The following is a 21,193-nucleotide window of genomic DNA, read 5'->3' as shown; positions in this document are numbered from 1 at the left end:
GATGAGGACTACATGTACACAGACTGAAGGAAATCACCGCTGTGGGCAGCCCCTCACCAACAGGGGCAGACTCCAGATTTGCTGCCAAGACAACCTGAGGGGGTCTGTCTTGCTCCCCATGTTCCTGACCTCCTGAGCTGCAGGGTTGGGACCTCAAGGAATCCCCCCTCCATGGCACCAGCTTCCAACCGAAGGACCGGAACGGGGCCATCGCCTACCCTTCCTCCCCAGCATGGGGGAAAGGCTCAGCCAGCCCCACCTGCCCTGCAGAAGGCCCCCCAAGCCCCACCAAGTGCCCCATGGAGTGAAAAAAGGAACCTTCCTTCCCTGGGCCCAACCCGCAGGAACCAAAGACCAGGCCTGGAAACAGAAAGGAGGGCAAAATTCCAGAATACGCGTGTTCCGTTTCCAGTGCCGGGGTCTTGACCCCACCGCCCGAAAAGCCTCAAAAGCCTCATTCACCTCTGTCTGCTACGGTAGAAGTCTCCAACCTTGGTCACTTTAAGGCTGCTGGACTTCAACTCCCAGAATTCCCCAGCCAGCGCTGGCTGGGGAATTCTGGGAGTTGGAAGTCCACAGTGGTGCTGGAAGCTTCCATGGCTGGCTGGGGAATTCTGGGAGTCGAAACCCCCTCAGTATTAAAAGAGGCCCCTACACTCTGGCATCGCCTCCCTCCGGAAGAAGCAGGGCCCAACACCTGCCCCTTTTAGGGACATAGAAAATAAATTTTATTCTCCGTTCAGGTGTCTACACTGTAGTTGCATCACTAACCACGACCCTCATGGGAAGAATGCAGCTGACGGCACTCGAACAAACCACCCCAGAGGAGAAGAAGCCTCTGCCTGGAACCAGAGTCTGCCTTTGTGGCCCCCCCGAGGAGAGGAGGCGGAAGAGCAGCAGCAGCAGCAGCAGCAGCAGCCGGGACTTGGCTCCTCGACATACTCAACAGAAACAAACAAACAAAAGAATTCGGGATCCAGGCGCAGGACCCTTCCGCCCTGCCACGCTGGCCGTCCTCCTGCCCGCCCCGGGCGTCGGTAGCGCCATGCAGAGGCGGGCAGGTGAGGTGAGGAGGAGGAGGAGGAGGAGGAGGAAGAGGGCACGGCTGAGGCCTCGGCGGTGCTCAAAGTCGGAGGTGGCTTTCCAGTGGTCAGGGCTGAGCTCCGGCGGCCGCAGGGACTGGCGATCCCAGCGCATTCGGAGAGGCGATGACGGGGGAGGCGGCCAAGCTGCCCATTGGCTGGGAGGCTGACATGGAGGCGATTCCTGCATGGGGAGAAAAGGGAGGCAACACGATGGCAGTGTTGAGGGGCTGCCCCAAAGAAGAGGGAGGCAAGCTATCCTCCAAAGCACCTGAGGGCAGGACAAGCAGCAAAGGGTGGAAACTCATCAAGGAGAGGAGCACTAAGGAGTGGAACTAATTAACCAGGGGAACGGCCTGTCTTCAGAAGTTGTGGGCGCTCCAACATTGGAAGTTTTTAAGAAGAGACTTCACAGCCAATTTGTTTCCTGCTTGGGCAGGGGGTTAGACTAGAAGACCTCCAAGGTCCCATCCAGCTCTATTCTGATGGAGGAGGAAAGAAGGGGTGAAGGGCGCTGCCTGGGAAGCCAAGATCTCATCCGAGCTCTCCCTGGATGAACGCCACACAGGAGCCAAACCACCCGGTGCTACGGCTGGCACTGGCCCCCTCACCCAGCTACAGCCGAGATGCCTACCTGCCAACATGCTGGAGGAGCTGACAGGTGTGTTAGACGAGGAGAGGACAGTGGAGGTGGCCAGCCTGGCTGGGTCCTTCACAATCGGATCTGTGGAGAGAGAAAGAGAGAGAGAGAGAGAGAGAGAGAGAGAGAGAGAGAGAGAGAGAGAGAGAGAGAGAGAGAGAGAGAGAGAGAGAGAGAGAAGCAGCGGTCATACAGGTGGATGGATGGCTCCCTGGACCCCCCTGCCTGCTCAGATCCAGGAGGGGGCAGCTGAGTCCGTGCAGGAGGACAATCCAAGATGGCAGCTCAAGGGGCAGCATTCGGGGGGGGGGGGCAGGAGCAGCAGGAGAGAGAAGGGCTGGACAGAGGAGGCTGTTCCCCCCCAAAGAAGCCTCTGCCGGAGGGGGAATCAGCCGGCCGAGCTCAGCCTGCAGGGGCCCCCATCCAAGGGGCTTGATGTACGTGGGGGAACCCGGCCGAGGGTACTACCCACAGAAATAGGGGTGCTCCATGGCCTCGCGGGCCGTCAGCCGCGTCTGGTGGTCGTAGCGCAGGAGCTTGTCCAGGAAGTCCAGGGCCTCGGTGCTCACCAGGTGCTGGTTCTCGCTGTGCACGAAGCGCTCCCATCGCTTGCGGGAATGCCTGCCCCAGAGGGAAAGCGGGAGGTTCCCAGAGCGGTTCTTCACCCCCCGCGGCCCACCAAAGGGAGCGGTGCCCGGGAGGGGTCCCCGCTCACCCACCTGCCCAGGATGTCGTTGAAGCGGGGGTCCAGTTCCACGTTGTACTTGTCGATATAGTCGTAGAGGTCCTCGGTGCCCAACACCTTGGCGATCCGCACCAGCTGGGAAGGAGCAGAAGGGGGTCACTCAGCCAGCGCCCTGAAGGCAACCGGACTTCCTTGTTTTTACTTCCCTTGGAAACGTTTTCCTTCTGATCCAAGAGCTCCAGAACTTCTCCGGAACTAAAAAAGCTTCTTGGATGAGAAGCAAAACGTTTTCAAAAGAGAAAAAAGAAAGAAACCACAAATGTCCAGTTGCCTTCTGGAAAAAGCCCCTTTGGGACAAGCAAGGAAGGCCGGGAGGATGGGGGCTCTGCAGCTGTTTCTGTGCACAGGGAGGACGACCGTTCAAGGCCTCCCCCTCCGCCCCCTCCCCAATTCCAGCGGTGATTTCCTGCCCATGGGACTGTGAAGGCAGGAGGGAGCAGGGCATTCTGGGGGATGAGCAGGAAGCCAAGAGCCCCGGAACTGTCAAGGCAAGGGACGAGAGGCCGGGGGCAAGACTGGCGCCAGTTCTGGCAGAGGGGGCCTCACCTGGTCGTAGTTGTCATGCCCGTGGAAGAAAGGCTCCTTACGGAAGACCATGCTGGCCAACATGCAGCCCAGGCTCCACATGTCCAGGCTGTAGTCATACATCTGCAGGAGAGAGCAGGGCGAGGGGGGTCCATGGGGCAGCACCAGGACAGGCACAGACCCAAACGCTTCCCCCTTCAGCAGCCCAGGCAGAGGGCGAGGGACGCAAAACCTTCAGGGAGCTCTCATGCACATGCACACACACACACACACACACACACACACACACACACACACCCACCCTCTCTGGAGACTCTCTGGGCCTAGTTTACTGCAAATATGGGAAAAGGACCTGTGACCCTCCGGACTTCGGAAGGAAGGTCCTTCTGCCACCAGAGAAGCTCCTGCTGAGAGTTCCCTCTGCCTATTGGATTACTCTTCCCGCAGAATAACAGAGTTGGAAGGGACCTTGGAGGTCTTCTAGTCCAACCCCCTACTCAAGCAGGAGACCCTATTTCAGCCCAGACAAATGGCTGCCCAGTCTCTTCTTAAAAGCCTCCAGTGATGGCAACGCCCACAACGTCTGGTGGCAAGCTGTTCCACTGGTTAATTATTCTCGCTGTTAGAAAATTTCTCCTTAGTTCCAGGTTGCTTCTCTCCTTGATTGGTTTCCATCCGTTGCTTCTTGTCCTGCCATCAGGGGCTTTGGAGAATAGGTTGACCCCCTCTTCTTTGGGGCAGCCCCTGAGATATTGGAAGACTGCTATCATGTGTCCCCTAGTCCTTTTCATTAGACTGGACACACCCAATTCCTGCAACCGTTCTTCATGTATTTTAGCCTCCAGTCCCCTAATCATCTTTCTTGCTCTTCTCTGCACTCTTTCTAGAGTCTCAACATCTTTTTTATAGTATGGTGACCAAATCCTGATGCAGGACTCTAGGTGTGGTCTTCCCAGGGCATTATAAAGCGGCACAAACACTCCTTGGGACCAGAGGGGGCCCCGTGGCTGAAGGTTCCTCCTGACCCACAGACGGACTGGAAGAACTGGGGAGGGCAGGCCGAAGACAGAAGAGCAGAGCTAAGGCTTTGCTCTCTGCTCGGGAAAGGGCAAAGTTCCACCCCGATTCCTCTCCCCCCACCCCACCCCCCGGCAGGCCCCATTCAGAATTTGCTGGTTTACCTGGTAATCCACCAAAAGCTCCGGTCCCTTGAAGTACCGGGAAGCCACTCTGACGTTGTACTCTTGTCCCGGGTGGTAGAATTCTGCCAGTCCCCAGTCGATCAGGCGCAGCTGCAGCAGACGGTAGAATTGGGAGGGAGGAGTTGAAAATAAGCAAGTAAGCAAGTAAGTAAATAACACACACAGAAAGAGAGAGAGAGAGAGATCAGGGGTCTCCAACCTTGGCCACTTTAAGACTGGTGGACTTCTACCCGCAGCATGCACTGGCTGGGGAATTCCGGGAGTTGAAGTCCAGCAGTCTTCAAGTGGCCACGGTTGGAGAGCCCCGTGTGATAGACCACCCGCAGGAGGGCTGGGCAGTCAGAAGACGCAGGAGCAGGCCAAGGGGTGAAGTTATCAAGGCCACGGAGTCCCAAAGGTGCTTTTACCAGAGCTCAGCTGAAGAAGCTTCTTGGATGAGAAGCAAAATGTCCACAAAGTAAAAAACCAGAAAGTCCAGTTGCCTCTTGAAAAGGAACCTTTGGGACAACCATCACCTGGGTGACTGAGAAGCTCCTGAGACAAGGCCACAGAGCTGTTCAAAGCCAGCACCTACTGGTCTGTCCCACCAACTGCTCTCTTATTGGGGGCTTCCATGCGAGGCAGCGGGAGAGGCCATCATGTTGCCCTCTGGTCTTCCAGAGTGGTGCGTGCACACTTTGGACCTCATCCTCAAAGTCAACGGGCTCACCTTCCGGTGCTCATGGTCGATCATCACGTTGTGTGGCTTGACGTCCCGGTGCATGACCCCCATGCTGTGGCAGTAATCCAGAGCCTGTGAGGGAGGAGAGAGCGGGTGGGTAGAGGAGGAGACCCCCCCCCAACTCTGCACCAGCCCCAGGAGCCCCCTAAAGGCAACCCAAGGCCTGCATCTTAAGCCCCTGAGACTTTTCATAGCATTGGGGGGGAGGGGGGGAAACCCAATCTGCAAAGTATTTTGATGGCTGTGGGTAGGGTCAGAATGTAGATGACGTCTTCAATGGAGCTCAAGCAGGGATGCAACTAAATAGCAGCTGCCCAAGGGAGACCTGCACCTGTTTGTGTGCATGTGTGTGAGTGCGTGTAAAGTAAAAGTAAAGTAAGTAAAATCAAGTTTCTAGAGTAGCTCCATCTTGGCCAAACTACACGACAGGCCAGGGAAAGTCAGAAAGGGAAAGGGAAAGGGGAAGGGAAGGGAAAACCCCTGAGCCTCTAGGGCGGGGGTGGGGAACCCTGGCCCTTTTATGACTTGTGGACTTCAACCCCCAGAATTCCCGAGTTGAAGCCCACGAGTCACACAAGGGCCATGGCTCCCCACCCCACCCCACCCCTGCTCTAGGGCTCGAGCTAACTTGCCCAACCACAGTGCCGACTGGGATTAGCTTTTTGCACTAGGACTGGCATCTCCCTTTGTCCCAGTTAGCCCCAGTGCAAACGCAGCTCACATGTTGCAAACACACCAAGCTGGCTCATATAGTTGGCAGCTACCAACTCATCCCACCGTGGCAGCTCTGCCAAGCCCGTTCCAGATCCGCTGCCACTTAGCTGGCACTGCCAAGGGCTGAACATGAGACCTTAAGGAGTCTTTGCCCTCCTTCACTGAGCTCTTTGTGGCTGCAGCAGGAGGCAGAGAAAACGCCACCCTTCCTGGCTATTCCCCAAAGACAACCTGCACTCCCGATGTAAGGCTCTGGATTGGCCAGGTAGGAAAGGTAAACTTTCTCCTCCCCCACCCTCACTCTCTCCTGCACCCCAGGAGGAGACTTTGCCAGAGTCGGCCACCTGCAAAACCTTACCTTCAAGATTTCGTACATGTAGAATCGAATATCAAAATCTGAAAGTGTCTGATACAATTGCTGTAGGGCAGAAGAGGCGAACGGCAGTTAGCAAAACATCCCCTGGGCTCCTTTTCAAAGCCTCCCCCTCAGCTGTGCAAAGAGCCAGCGAGTACGAAAACTGTGCCAGACGTTCTCCCTACAACCATCCGTGATGATTTTAGGACCGCTTCTAGGAGGTTTTTGCACCTGCAAAGCTCTGGCCTGGAGGACTTTCCCGCACTGGCCCTGCTCTCATCATGCTGTGGGACAGAGACCATAGACTCCAAGGGCTGGAAGGGACCTTGGAGGTCTAGGAATCATCAATCAGTTTACTGGGGCGTCTCCCCTCCCCGGGAACTCAGAATCTGCAAGGGATGTTGTGGCCTTCTGCTAAGGGCACCATTTTCTCCCGCTGGCCTCCTGCCCAGGGCTGCCTCCTCTCCTTGGGTGGGGGTGGGAGGGGTCGTTCCTTCCCTTGCTCTGCTCTCCCTCTACCGCTGCCCAGTCTCAATGCGGAAACTGGACGAGAAAAAGGAAAGGAAAGTTTGGGAGTGAAATCTGAGCCAGCTCAAGGACTCCTGCAGCCTTTCCTCCCAGTTCAGGAAACAATGAAGCAGCACAACCGGCTCCAAGAGGGCTCCAAGCCACCTTGGCAACCTTAAAGAGGTCTGGACTTCAATTCCCAGAACTCCCCAGCGTAGCATAGTTTGGCTGGGGAATTCTGGGAGTTGAAGTCCAGTCCCCTTGCCTGAGACCCAATGACATTTCCACTCACTCATCATTTCCTCACCTTAAAATCTGTGTTGTTGACATGTTCAAAAACCAGGGCGGGTGTCCGAGACTGCAGGGCCAGACGGTCCGGAGGCGGAGGGAAAAGAGCAGACGGGGAGGGGAAAAAAGGCAAAAAGAGCTTTAACCGGATCTTCCCTTCTTCCTTTCGTTTTTCTTAATTTGGGAAATTGTGATTCTTCTATCAGACAACGCAAGGGAAGGCGAGACGAGCAGGAAGTCCTGGACCCTGAACCGATGATCAGGGCCTCCGTTTGGGGCCTTGGAGCTAGTGCTGGGAGACCCCCGAGTTGGGTCTGGTCTCCATTAGGGAGGAGAGGGGGGACTGTATTGTATTGTATTTATTTTGCCATGTTTGTGTAGTGTGTATTGGAGGCGGTGACCCTTTGAGAGCTGCATGCCCCGAAATAAAGTTGAAATAAGGTTAGAATAAAGTTACTCTATGTCTAAAGTCGTGGTAGTCCAGTGGCCGTGGGTCAGAACTGGGGCCTGACCTGGAGCCCGAAGGAAGGCATCCTGCTCCCTCCATTACAGGGAGTCCTCGACTTACAACAGTCCATTTAGTGACCGTTTGAAGTTACAACATCCCTGCAAAAAGGGAGGAGTTTTTTTCACACTTACGACCGTTGCAGGATCGCTTGGCAACTGGCAAGTACTTATGACGGTGGTAGTGCCCCAGAGCCACAGGATGGCCTTCTGACAAGCGAAGTCCATGGGGAACCAGATTCACTTAACAACCGTCTTATTAACTTGACAGCTGCTGGGTGATTTGCTTAATAGCGGTGGCAAGGAAGGCTGTGAAATGTGGCAAAACTCAAGGAACAAATGTTTCGCTTGGCAGCAGAAATGTTAGGCTCAACCGTGGTCGTAAGTGGAGGACTACCTGTAGTAGGGACAATCCTCTCCCCTTACCACGGGGTCCTTGACGATGTCTAGAAGGTTGATGATGTTGGGGCCCCCTCGGAGGTTTTCCAGGATCTTAATTTCACGCTTTATTTTCTTCTTTTTTACTGGCTGAAAGAAAAGACACACCTGTGGTTACTGCTCGGCTTCAGGGGGGAGGGGGGCTCTGCCCAAAATGGCCGCCTGTCAGACCCTCCCCCACCCCACCTGTGGCTCAATTCAGACATTACAGCCCAGGAACTCAGGGGGCTGTCAGGCAGAGCTGGCTTGGTCAGAGAGAAGAAACCCACCGAGCACAGAGTTCACGGCATCACAGAGCTGTTTTATCTATCTGCCATCTGACCCTGGGCAGCATGCAATTAAACCTGCTATTCTAAGTCTCCTCCAAAACCAACTGAAAACTATTTAAACAAGGCCACAAGCAGGAAAACGTTACACAACATAGAACTGACAGGCAGGCTCCCTGTTAGAGCAGATTCCCCAGGCTGGTTTAAAACTTTCACTCACGCCCAGTAACCTTTGGCTGCCCAATCTCTTCCTAAAAACTTCCATCTTGTGAATTTCTCCAACCCTGGAAGTTTTTAAGAGGAGACCAGACAACCACTTGTCTGAAGTGGCATAGGGTTTCCTGCCTGAGCAGGGGGTTGGACTAGAACAGCAGAAACATTATTTGCATTTTTTATATTGCACTAAATCAGGGGTCCTCAAACTGTCCTCAATCAGACAGATACGTGCAATGAACGTTTGTGTTGCTGCAGAGAGTCTCCCCCTTCAGGGTCTTTTTGTGTCGGTCGGAGGGGGGCAGAAATTCCAACTTAGGGTCTGCTTCAGCCTCCTGGTGAGGGGCTTTGGGGGAAGGCTGGAGGGAAGGGCCACTGGTGGCAAAGAGCCAGAGGGCCTCGTTCCAGTGGGACTGCCTCATGGCCTGGAACTGGCTGACCACCTCAGCCCGCTGAGCCTCCAGGCGCCGGTACCTGGCTTTGCACTCCCGCAGGCCTTCCCTCTGCTTGGAAAGCCTATGCTCCTAGTCCTCAGTGAGGTGCTTCTGCTGAGCCTCCTTCTCGGCCAGATCCAATTGGAACTGAGCCAGCTGTTTTGCCAACTCTTTCTCAAGGTGGCTGCTTAGCTCCAACAACTGCTTCCTGTTGGGGCCCTAAGGAGCCCGGGCGGGCAGGAGAGGAGTGGCTGGCAGGGGAGGGGTGAGTAGAGGCCGGCGAGGCGGCCCTCCACTTGAGTGACATCAAGTTGGCCATGCCCACCCAGTCACATGACCACCTAGCCAAGCCCACCCAGCCAGTCATTAGGCAGATCATACTGGTGGTCCTCAGGATTTAAAATTATGAATTTAGTGGTCCCTGAGGTCCGAAAGGTTGGTGACCCCTGGACTAGAAGACCTCCGAGGTTCCTTCCAACTCTTGTCCTTCTGTTCTGTTCTTTGTAGAAGCGCTGTTATGATCAGCCCCATTAGGGAGTGAAGGTGAGGGTTAGGGTGACTCGAACCCTGGATCCCGCCCCCCCACATGGCATGGGTGAAGGAGGGGCGTCCCACAGTGGAAAGACACCCCAACCCCCAAGACGCACCTTAAGGATTTTCACCACCACTTTCTCATTGTTAGTGATGTTGATGGCTTCAAAGACTTCGCTGTACTTGCCACGACCGAGTTTCCGCACGAGCTGGTAGTCGTCTTGGTTACTGTGGAAATCAAGGGAAAGAGAAGGAAGTTCACGGCTGCCCCCCTTGCCCCAGGGCTGGCTCATCTGGGCAGAGCCTGCCGCCTTCTTTGTATCCTTAGCAACTTTTCTGTGCTGCTGCGTCCCAGCTCACGACTTCATCTTCGGTCCCCTTTCCAGTTGCCTTTGGCATCAGTCCCCCTCTAGGCCTTTAGAGTGGAATTTAAGGGGCCCTGATTATATCCACAAGAACCCGATGAGCTACATTCATCTGAAAAAGAACAAGGGAGAGCCCCTGGTGCTCTCTGGGCTTGGCTGTTTTCAAGCAGACGTTTCATCACCCAACTAGGGATCATCATCAGTGGTAGAAGGGAGGGGGGTTTGCAGAGAGGAGGAAGAGGGGGAGGGGAGGGGACTGTGGGGTCCGTGGTGTTCCCTGAGCTTGGTGGTTTTCTTGCAGACATTTCATTGCCTAACTAGGGAACATCATCAGGGGGGGGGGGGGGTTTGCCCCTCTAATTCTTAACACTTCTACCATGGCACTGAAGCTGTTACCTAGCTGGGTTATGAAATATCTGCACTTTATTGCATAAGTACAGGTAGTCCTCTAGTTACCACCACTTGCTTTGTGACCATTCAAAGTTATGACAGCATTAAAAAAGGGACTTATGTCCATTTTTTCACACTTATCAACCACTGCAGAATCCCCTGGTCACGTAATCAAAATTCAGAAACTTGGCAATTGGCCTCTGTACCTATGATGGCCAGAGTGTCCTGGGGTCACGTGATTCCCTTTTGTGACCTTCTGACAAGCAAAGTCGATGAAGGGAGCCACTTAACAACTGTGTCACTAACTGAATGACTGCAGTGATTCACTTAACAACTGCAGGAGGAAAGGCCATAAAATGGGGGCAAAACTCCCTTAACAACTCTCTTGCTTAGCGATGGAAATCCTGGGCTCAATTCTGGTCGTAAGTCGAGGACTACCTCTGTTGCAAACTTCCCACCCACCCACCCCAACCCCCTCTAAATAAAAAGCCCAGAAAACGCTGTAAATGGGCCCCTGGCCAAACTGCAGCAGGTCTTAAGGCAGAGCTCACCACCGTTTCTGGCTTTGTGGACCGGTGTGTGTGTGTGTGAGGTTTGTGCAAGCGGCGTGCACACACACTTGCTTCTCACACAAATGGAGGGCACGTGCTTGTCCGCTGCTCACGCAAGTGAGGGTATGCGTCCCTACACATGCTCACTGGCTGTTTCCATGGCCCAGCTGCAAAGCCCTCAGGGCCCACTAGGGGGCCGCAGCCCACAGGTTGGAGACCCCCGTCTTAAGGAGCGCTGGGTGGCCCTCGGTCTCTGGACTCCGGAGCCCTGAGTTTCTCAGCAGCTCCATATCCTGGCAAGGCCCACCCCCCACTAAACTGGGGCTCCTTCACACCCACTGTGTCCCCTTAGCCCCCACCCCGATCCTGCAGGCTTCTCCGGTCACCCAGGAGCCTTCGCCTCTGGCATCAACCAGGAGACCCAAAGGGGCTTTTTCAAGAGGCAACTGGACCTTCTGGTTTTTCCTTTCGAAGACGTTTCGCTTCTCATCCAGGGAGCTTCTTCAGCTCTGACTGGATGGGGGGGGGAATGGAAGGGTTTATGCTCCTTGCAGGCAGCTGGTCATTGGCCTCCTTTTAGAGGGTCCTTGAAGCCACTTGGTGGTTTATCTGTGTCCTCAGGGTCACCTGAGCTGTGCAAATTGTTGTGGAAACTTCTTGATGAGATAAATACAGTGGCCAGGAATTATTTTGAACTGGGGCGGGGGGGGGGGGGGGGGCGGGGGGAGGGGGGCAAAGAGAGGACCATTTTAGAGGGCTTCTGATGAAGTCAGCCTGGCCAACTCCCAATCTCAGAATTATGGGGGTTCATCCTTCTTAGATAGAAAGAATAACTATATTGTCTCTTTGAATGACATTAAAATGACATTTTGTTGCATGCAGTTCTTAAGGGGGGTCACCACCTCCAACATACACTACATAAACAGGACAAAATATATGCAAAATTATGTATATACCCACATATATCATATGAGAGAGAGAAACGACACAGTGTAGTTTGGATGTATATTCTTGCCTCTGTGGCCTGCCAATCTTTTGGCCGGTCTTGTAGGCCGTGAGAGGCAGGCCAGGCAAACAAACCACAACAAACTCAAGGAGTTGCTCCTTCGGGGGTCCACGGGGGAGGGGGAGAGATGGGGAGGGGAAAGGAGCAACCTGCCAATCTTCTGCAGCACCCACCGTCACCTACCCCCATTCCACCACGTGTGACTCGTAGTCCCAGTATTCGCGAGGCCTCTGGGTATTGACATCTGTGTAGACTCTCGCTCGACTTGGTACCGGGCCCGACATGCTGTCCCAGGGTGACGGTCACAACCACACTTTGCTCTGAAACAAGCAAGGAGATTAATCACCTGCAGGAAAAAATCGCAGAACAAGGTTGCCCCTCCCCTAAAAAAGGAAACGGGGGCCCTTGGCTCACTAGGAGAAAAGGCCCAGAAGAGGCGTGATTGACAGGGCAAGCATTAAAACGGTCTTTCTCCATCTGAACAAGTTTAACTGCGTGGACTTCAACTCCCAGAATTCCCCAGCCAGTGCAAACAAGCAAAGCCCCCTCCACAGGATGCCCCCTCCGGTCCTCTCCATGGAACCAGTCCCTGGTGCCAAAAGTGTTGAGCCCTGAGTTTTCCAGGAAGGAGGAAAGGGCCCCTCCCTTCCACGCTGAGCCTGGCAGAAGGAGGAATGGTCTGCCTGCTTCCCCCTCTGGTCTCTCTCCTTGGGGGCTCCTCTTCAGAGGAGACCACACTTAAGAGTACGGCATCCAGAACGTAAAAAAGAGGTTGAGACTCTAGAAAGAGCGCAGAGAAGAGCCACAAGGATGATCAGGGGACTGGAGGCTAAACCACTGGAGGAATTGGGTAGGTCTAGCCTAATGAAGAGGAGGACCGGGGGGACATGATAGCAGTCTTCCAGTATTTGAGGGGCTGCCCCAATGAGAAGGGGATCCATTTATTCTCCAAAGCCCCTGAGGGCAGGACAAGAAGCAACGGGTGGAAACTAATCAAGGGGAGAAGCAACCTGGAACTCAGGAGGAATTTTCTGCCAGTTAGAACAATAAACCAGGGGAACAACTTGCCTGCCGGAGGCTTTTAGGAAGAGACTGGGCAGCCATTTGCCAGAGCAGGGGGTCCAACTGGAAGGCCTCCAAGGCCCCTCCCAGCTGTGTTCTTCGGTTTAAGACCCAGCAGCAACTCTCCCTCCCTCCCTCCGGCTGGAGAGGAAGTAGCTGAGCACCTGGCTCCCTTCCCAAGAGGCCTGCAGGGAGGCTGCCTGACCTGCACAGCCTGGCCCAGCATCCAATGCAGGCCCTCTCCGCCCACAGGCCCATTAAGAGGAGCTGCCTGGAGGCAGTGGGGGGGGAGGGGGGGCTGAGGAGCCCTTGCAGAACCAGGAAAGCCAGCAGGGAGGGAGGCTCCAGCCCAGGTCTATGGAGACTCACGGGCCCTGGTTGTCCCAAAGGGGCTTTTCCCCAAAGACAACTGGGCTTTCTTCGTTTTTGCCTTTGAAAACGTTTCGCTTCTCTTTCAAAAAGCTTATTTGGTTCTGAAGTTTTCAAACTAAAAGAAACCCACCACCACCACCACCACCAAGGAAGTCCAGTTGCCTTTGGGGAAAAGCCCCTTTGGAGGTCTAAGAAGGGGGAGGGAGATCGCAGCCTACGTGACCGGCCGAGGGGCCCTTCCTGATGCCCCCTGCCCACCCCCCAGCCCCCAAACCCCAACGCGGCCCCTGCAGTGAACAGGGAGATGCTGGGGAGATCTCCCCCAGGGTTGCTGGGACCGTGAACTTCCACAGATCTTTCTCTGACCTGAACTCCTGCTGGACTAAGCTCTTGGCAGCTCTGGCCTTCCCCACAGGGGTCCTCCTCTCCCTTTGGCTCTTGGAAGGACTTGGAAGGGTTTATGATCTGAAGAACCACCTCCAATCCATCTGCCCTCCCCAGTTAGTGCACTGAAGGAAAACCATTTCCCCCCCCCCCCCCCAAATACTTTGAGGAAAGAAACCCAGCCCCAGGGAAGAGAAGAATCCGTTCCTGCGGCTGCTGTTGGAGAGGCCCGAAAGGCACTTTGGGTGGGCCAGAGTAAAGGAGGGGGGGGGGAACAGCCCCCTCTAAGCCCTGCTGTGCAGATGGACCTGCAGGCGTGGCCTGGGCAGCCCAGAGTATCCCAGAGTCCTCCTCCCTCACCCTGGAAGAGGAGCCTACAGCACCCTTTACAAGGGCAGGATCCCCACCTGAGGGCCTCAGGCCTTTTACCTCCACCGAGAGGAGGCTGCAGACAAAGCCATCCCGGCCAACCCACCCTACAGAGCTGGAAAGGCAACCCTGCTTTTGCTGGCCTTCCTGTCTTGTGTTTCTTGGATTGTTTACGGGTGTGTGTGTGTGTGTGTGTGTGTGTGTGTGTGTGTGTGTAGCTGGGCAACTTGCAAGAATGTAGGAGGAGTACATCAACTAAGAAAATAAAATGAAATTACACTGCAACAACAAATACGGCCATGAAGCTCATCCAAAATAAACCAACCTAACCCTCCACCTGCCGGGAAGAGCTCTGGCCCCAAGGCCCCCCCTTGCCCCGAAAGCCGGACACTGTGACCGTCGTAAATGTGAGTCAGCTGCCAAGCATCCGAATGTAAATCACATGGCCATGGGGATGCTGCAACGGTCACAAGTGTGAAAAATGGTCATAGTTCACTTTCTTTAGTTTGAACGGTTGGTAGGTGGACTGTTGTAAGTCGAGGACCACCTGTACTCAACTGCTCTGAAACTCACCGAATTGGGTACTCAACCTATTCCGACGGGACAATTTTGTCCCGTTACTCATCGTTTGTTGGATACTCGACACACAAGCTAGAACCTCTCGGTGTCGGTTGCTTTGTGACTCTCTACATTATTGCTTAAGGGAAAAAAATCATGTGGGACTCCTGGGGCCTCCCACAATCAGGTGTACGATGCGCACTGAGGTGCCACTGTAAATTCCTCCACTCCCCACCATTCAGTCAGAACCGAAGAAGCTTCTTGGCTGAGAAGCAAAACTTTGTCAAGGAAAAGGCAAGACAGTCCAGCTGCCCTTTGGGGCAGTCGACCCGTTCTCAGCCCCTGGATGTGCTGGGCTGTGACTTGGGGAAGAGGCGAAGGAAGTGCTCCGAAAGGCCACTCGCCCCTGAGAAACACCAGGACTGCCCCACAGTGGCACGGGATAACCTGCCACGGCCAACAATTCAATTTAATGATTTAAAATAGTTAAAAATCATTTTAATTTTTGTCATTTACATTTCATTTTGTCCCTTCTTGTCATCCTTTCTTTAATGATTCCATTCCACCATTTCCTCGATATTAGTGTGAACTCTTGTCCCGTGGAGAGCTGTCGTAGACCTGCTCAGCATATATTTCTAACGGCTGGAAATCTCGGTTGTGGTGATACTCGGTGACACAGCAGTGTCGAAAACCCACGCTACAAACCTTCAGAGCCCAGGCCACCGCTGGTGCTCCAGAAAGGAATCTGGCATCTCAAGATTATATTCCGTTTGGAAAACAAGTTCCCAGGGATTCTCACAGGAGAGAAAGCACCAATGTACATGTGTGATTACGTGTCCACACACACACAGATTCAAACGGCACCAATCCAAAGCACGAACAAAAAGGAAAGAGGAAGAAAACTTCCCACAAACTTTCTTCTAAGTTCCCGTTTCCTTTCCTAGGCCAAAACGCAGCATCTGCATTTTGTCAAGCGTGCAACCGCAGAAAGTTAGGAAAACACAACAGCCTACATTGGCATAATGAGAGATAACACCTCCTAGCTGACACAGATTAGCGCTTTTTAGCTTATCTACCACAGAGTGATAGGACAGGCCTCAAGGGTACCAATCGGATAAGATTCTGTGCCATTAAGTCTAGGCGATACACAATTCCAGACTCCTGCGCTTCGTAGCTCCATGCGCCTCTGCTCTCATACAAATAATACATCATTTGAAAGAAGACGTTGAGGCCATCAAATCCAACCCCATACTCATTGTAAATTCTAATTTTCCATTCCCCACAAAGAGGGCTTTCCAGCCTCTAAGCCAGCGGGATCCAAACTTGGCCAGTTTCAGACTTGTGGACTTCAACCCCCAGAATTCCCCAGCCAGCCAAGCTAAGTGGCCAGAGTTAGACATCCTTGCTCTGAACAAATCTGCCGCCAAAGAGTGAAAACTAGTACCAGAATCCTTCCAGACAAAGGGGAGTGGGAGGCTGCAACCCCTGCCCTCCCTGATGAGGCTGGCTCCTGCTGCTCCGAAACTGCCCAGGCAGCCATGAGAAGACAGAGGAGACCCCAGGAGACGAATGCAAAGGGACAGCCAACTTTCTCCTACGCCTGATTAAGATCCATCCATTGCAGAGGGAGGGAGGGAGGGAGGGAGGGATACTGATGTTAATTAGTTGGGTAATGAAACATCTGCATGAAAAAATCATTTGTAGTAACTCTAGGAGAAGCAGTATTAGCTTTGAATCGTCATAAGGACTGGAGACTAAAACCTATGATGAACAGTTGCAGGAACTGGGCCTGGCTAGTCTAGAGAAGAGAAGGACCAGGAGAGACATGATAGCATCTTCCAGTATTTGAGGGGCTGCCACAGAGAGGAGGAAGGGGGCCAAGCTATTCTCCAAAGCACCTGAAGGCCAGACAAGGAATAATGGATGGAAACTGATCAAGGAGAGATTCAACCTGGAAATAAGGAGAAACTTTCTGACAGGGAGAACAATCAACGCATGGAACAGAAGTTGCCTTCGGAAGTCGTGAGACCTTCATCACTGGAAGCTTTCAAGAGGAGACTGGACTGCCATCGGTCAGAAATGGTGTAGGGTCTCCTGCTCGAGTAGGGTTAGACTAGGTGACCTGCAAGGACCCTTCCAACTCTGTTATTCTATGCTTCCAACATCATAAGGATTATTGAATGCTTATAACAGGGAAGGAGGACTACTGGGCTGGCATCAGAGGGGGTTTTAAGTTTGGGTTAAAAGTTAACTTTTAACTTTAGATAACTTTGGGAAGGATTGGACTGGGGGGAAAGAACTTGACGGAGGGGCATGATGGCTGGCAACTAGCATGGTTCTAAAACAGCATCTTCCAAACTTGGCAACTTTAAAGTGTGTGGATTTTAGCACCCTGGCAGAAGAATTTTGAGAGCTGAAGTCCACACATCTTAGACTTGCTAAATTTGAACAACTCTGATCTGGAAAATTGTGGCCGCTGAAGATTCATCCCACTCTCACAATGAAGATCCAGAGAAGTTCATTTACGGAACATGTATTTATGGGATACAGGTAGTCCTCGACTTACAAAAATTCGTTTAGTGACCATTCAAAGTTACAGCACTGAAAAAAGTGATTTATGACCGCTTTTCATACTTAAGATCATCGCTCCATCCTCATGGTCATGTGATCCCCATGGTCATGTGACCTTCATATTTATGACGGTTGCAGTGTCCAGGGATCATGTGACCTGCTTTTGTGACCTTTGACAAGCAAAGTCAATGGGGAAGCCAGAATCACTTTGCAGCCGTTACCAACTTCAGAACTGAAGGGATTGGCTTAACAACTGTGGCAAGAAAGGTTGTAAAATGGGGCAAAACTCAGTCAAGAATTGTCTCATTTAACAACAGAAATTTTGCACGCAATTGTGGTCGTAAGTGGAGGACTACCTGTATAAGAGGAAAAACAATAACAGTCCCTTCCCTGATGACAACATCCACCCCCCACTCTGCGTCATTGAACAGGAAAGCCGCCACCTCCACCATCTCCCTCAAATGTCTCATATAAATTTTGGGCTCAATTGCGGTCATAGTTTGAGGACTACCTGTACAAACGAGTTCACCTCTGCACCCAATCGCAGGTCCCCAAATCTCCCGGAGAAAAGACATGTGACCTCAAGGGAGCCCACAGCAGCAGCAGCAGCAGCAGCAAAGAGTACCTTGAGCGTGCCTGCTTCAGTGGGTCACCCCAATGCCACCGGGCACTGTCCTGCGAGAGGCAGAGCAAGGCATGTACAGCATTCCAGGAGGGGAGGGGGGCAGGTCGGGGAGGAAGGGGTGCGAGGCTGGCCACCCGGTGCTCGGAAGGTGTGGCAGAGGTGCTCCCACGCCGTCAGCGGCCGGATTCCATCCAGCACAAGGGGGGCAGAAACAGAGGCAGTTCCGAGGACCCAGGCATCTGGTTATAGCATCGCCCCGTTCCTGAAAGAGAGAAGGGATAATTTCTGTAATTTTCACATTCTTCCCAAAACGGTTGTTTTTCACACCCTGGATGCTCTGTACAGTTATATGGCTATGGTAACAATTTAAAAAATGGAACGCCTCACTCTCAAGTAGCTATTGGAGAACACAAGATTATAGGATCCTAAAGTTTATTCTAGAAAGGGCCCAAGAGCGAGATAAATCAGAAGGTTATGTGGACATGAATCTTAGCTAGATAATTAACAGAATGGTATTCTGTTGGAAGGGACTCAGAGGTCTTCTAGTCCAACCTCCTACTCAGGCGGGAAATCCTATTCCATTCCAGACAAATGGCTGCCCAGTCTCTTCTCAAAAACCTCCAGTGATGGAGCACCCACAACTTCTGGAGGCAAGCTGTTCCACTGGTTAATTGTTCTAAATGTTAGGATATTTCTAATATTAGGTTGCTTCTCCCCTTGATTAGTTTCCATCCGTTGCTTCTTGTCCTGCCTTCGGGTGCTTTGGAGAATAGGTGGATCCCCTCCCTCTTCTTTGTGGCAACCCCTCAGATATTGGAAGGCTGCTTTGTCCCGTCTAGTCCTTTTCATTAAGGTACAGAAATAAGATACAAAGGTACCAGGTCATCTAGATCAGGGGCGTCCAACCTTGGCACCTTTAAGACCTGTGGATTTCAACTCCCAGAATTCCCCACCTCCACAGGTCTTAAAGGTGCCAAGGTTGCACGTCCCTGATATGATGTTTATAAAGGTAACTGCTTACAAAAGAAAATAGCCCTGGAATTTCCAGGAAGGAGAAAGAAAGAAAGAAAGAAAGAAAGAAAGAAAGAAAGAAAGAAAGAAAGAAAGAAAGAAAGAAAGAAAGAAAGAAAGGAGGGAGGGAGGGAGGGAGGGAGGGAGGGAGGGAGGGAGGGAGGGAGGGAGGAAGGAAGGAAGGAAGGAAGGAAGGAAGGAAGGAAGGAAGGAAGGACTGTGGGGTCCTTGGTGCTCTCCGAGCTTGGTTGCTTTCTTGCAGTTGTTTCATGACCCAACCAGGTAGCATCATCAGTGCTAGAAGGAAGAAGGATTTGCATTTTCTACCACTGATGATGTTATCTAGCTCAGGTAATGAAACATCTTCAAGAAAACAACCAGGATCAGAGAGCACTAAGGCAAGGAAGGGAAAGAGGGAAAGAAAGAAGGAAGGAAGGAAGGAAGGAGACATCACTGATGATGTTACCTAGTTGGGTCGTGAAATGTCCCTCAGTCCAGGAGGTGCCTGAACTGAAGCAGCCCAATTTTAAAGCCAAGAAATGAACTGAAGCTTTGTTGGTGGTTTGGGGATCTGGAGACAGGAGTTTCACACTCCGTGCACAGCAGGGCCACCCAACCCAACGCTCCAAGCGCAACCCAGGGAAGCCTGGGAGGACTTGGCAGGTGTGCAAACCGGGGCATTCCGGTGGGCAGAGGGCCGAAGCAGGAAGCAGCCACCCACCTTTTAGCCTGGGGAACAGCCTGGGGGGTGGGGTGGGGGGCTGTCAGGATGTTGGGCTGATTAGAGGTGGGGGGGGTCCTCATCCCCAAAGCTGAGTGGGGGGGAAAGGGAGGGGCAGGAGAGCAGGAAAGCCAGCGATGCCCATGGGGAGGGGAGGGGAGGGGTGGGGGAAGGGGCTGCTGGAGGGGCCAGTCCTCCCCTGGGACCCATGGGAGGGGGGGGGACAAGGCCAGAAAGCCTCTCCTCTGCCCCCCACCCAACCAGAGACCTGACCCCCACAGCCCCCCCCCTCCTCCTCCTCCTCCCCTTTCGAGGCTTTATTGGGGACCCTTTACTGGACGGGGGGGGGGGTCGTGGGAGCAGGGGATTGCTACGGGGGGAGGGGCAGGCTGGGGGTCGCGCCCCAACGGCCAAAGAGCCCCCTCTCTGCGGGGGGAGCCTTCCCCGCCTCTCCCCCCCCCAGAAAAGGCCTCCTCAGCCTCGGCCTCCCCTCGACCGCCCTTCCCCATCGCTGCGGGGGGGGCGCCCACGGGGAGAGACTCCCGACCCCCCCCCCGCAGAGCCCCCCCCACAAGCCCCGCCCGCCGCCACTCCCGGGCGCCCCCCCACTCCGCGGCCCCTCCTTACCTCGCCGGGCCGCGCGGGAGGCGGCGACGAGGACGGGGGGAGGGGAGCGGGCGGGTCTCTCCCGGGTCCGCTCCTGGGGGAGGGGGCGGCCTCTCTCAGCCCGCCGCGGGGGGAGACAAGATGGCGGCGGCGGCGGCGGCAGAAGCGCGAGCGAGCGGGAGCGGCAGGAAGAGGCGGCTTCCCCGCCGGGCCGCCAGGGGGCAGCTCCCGCTTTCAAGCCATAGAGCGCGGGATGGGCAGAGCGGCCAAAGGCGGTTTGGCCGTGCGATTCGCCATAGAGATGGATGCTGCAGGTGGTACGACCGGTTTGCAACCTGGGAGCGGAGTCCTCCCTCTGGTCCGCTTCTCCCTGGGAGTCCCGGTGGGCGATCCCTTAAACAGGAGCCAGCCAAAAAAGCTCATTCGATCCCGGGTTGCATAAACAGGAGGCATGGGATCCGAATCACCTGGAGTATGAATACCGCTTGATAAACCCCTGGAATCCTGCATCCCGTTTTGGTCCCCACGTTACAAAAAAGACGTTGAGACTTTGGGAAAAGCGCAGAGAAGAGCAGCCAAGAGGGTTAAAGGCCTGGAGGCTACAACCTCTGAAGGAGGGTTGCAGGATTTGGGTCTGGCCAGTGTAGAGAAAAGGAGGAGGGGAGGGGACAGGATAGCAGCCGTCCAGTATATGAGGGGCTGCCCCAAAGAAGAGGGGGTCAAGCTATTCTCCAAAGCCCCTGAGGGTAGAACAAGAAGCAATGGGTGGAAACTAATCAAGGAGAGAAGCAACCTGGAATTAAGGAGAAACTTCCTGACAGTGAGGACAATTTTTTGTCCCCTTTTTTAGTTTTTTAGCTTTTAATCTGTCAATGGGTTTTAATTCGAATTGTTTTAAATTTGGGCCAAAGTATGTAATTCTTTTAATAATTTTAAATTTTGTATTGGTATATGTTTTAGTTCTGGCTGTGCACCACCGAGTCCACTAGGAGAAGGGCGGTATACAAATTGAATAAAATAAATAAAATAAATTAACCAGTGGAACAGCTGGCCACCAGAAGTCATAGGTGCTCCATCAGTGGAGGTTTTTAAGAAGAGTCTGGACAGTCATTTCTTTGGAATTTGTTTGGGGGGGAGCAGGGGGATGGACTAGAAGACCTCCAAAGCCCCTTCCAACTCTGTTATTCTGTTCCTTGGGGAGCTGGAAGGAGCCGAAAAGGGCCATGGGAGTGAGTGAGGCAGCCCTGTGTGAAGGCGGGGGGGGGGGGGGGGGGGGGCTGGCTGGGTGTGGAATTCTGGGAGCTGAAGTCCATCCATCTTCAAGTTGCCACGGTTGAGAAACCTTCCATCTAGTCCGACCGCCTGCTCGAGCAGGAGTCCCAGGTGATAGGAGGCAGAATTGTCTTCAGCTATAATCTCCATTTTGAGAGTAAATCT

The 21,193-nt window shown here is 53.6% G+C and overlaps 1 protein-coding gene across 2 annotated transcripts; it reads right to left on the bottom strand.

Moving 5' to 3' along the window:
• Nucleotides 1–704: 704 nt before the first annotated feature.
• Nucleotides 705–19,918, bottom strand: LOC139314532 (casein kinase II subunit alpha-like). Of its 2 annotated transcripts, XM_070940204.1 has the most exons (14): nt 19,778–19,918; nt 17,419–17,680; nt 11,661–11,797; nt 9,282–9,393; nt 7,710–7,811; nt 6,799–6,849; nt 5,988–6,047; nt 4,904–4,987; nt 4,174–4,284; nt 3,014–3,115; nt 2,442–2,542; nt 2,195–2,343; nt 1,717–1,806; nt 705–1,266 (listed from the first exon to the last, which is right to left on the bottom strand). In XM_070940204.1, the coding sequence occupies exons 3-14, from the start codon at nt 11,759–11,761 to the stop codon at nt 1,151–1,153; spliced, it is 1,179 nt and encodes a 392-aa protein (XP_070796305.1). In that variant the 5' UTR covers nt 11,762–11,797; nt 17,419–17,680; nt 19,778–19,918; the 3' UTR covers nt 705–1,150. The 2 variants fall into 2 exon arrangements, with proteins under 2 accessions (XP_070796305.1, XP_070796307.1); XM_070940206.1 differs by lacking the exons at nt 17,419–17,680; nt 19,778–19,918 and adding an exon at nt 17,305–17,404.
• Nucleotides 19,919–21,193: the final 1,275 nt, after the last annotated feature.

Source organism: Pituophis catenifer, unplaced genomic scaffold (assembly GCF_029215685.1).
Source record: "Pituophis catenifer annectens isolate HBS135680 unplaced genomic scaffold, rPitCat1.0.hap2 SCAF_3, whole genome shotgun sequence".
Lineage (NCBI taxonomy): Eukaryota > Metazoa > Chordata > Lepidosauria > Squamata > Colubridae > Pituophis > Pituophis catenifer.
This window is presented reverse-complemented; position numbering and strand designations above follow the sequence as displayed.

Excerpts from the sequence above, each read along its gene's own strand:
- LOC139314532 (XM_070940204.1), bottom strand. The coding sequence starts at position 11,761 with ATGTCGGGCCCGGTACCAAGTCGAGCGAGAGTCTACACAGATGTCAAT. Across the intron at positions 2,543-3,013 it reads GGCATGACAACTACGACCAG|CTGGTGCGGATCGCCAAGGT; the intron begins GTGAGGCCCCCT and ends GCTCCTTCCCAG. Across the intron at positions 1,267-1,716 it reads CTCCTCCAGCATGTTGGCAG|GAATCGCCTCCATGTCAGCC; the intron begins GTAGGCATCTCG and ends CTCCCCATGCAG.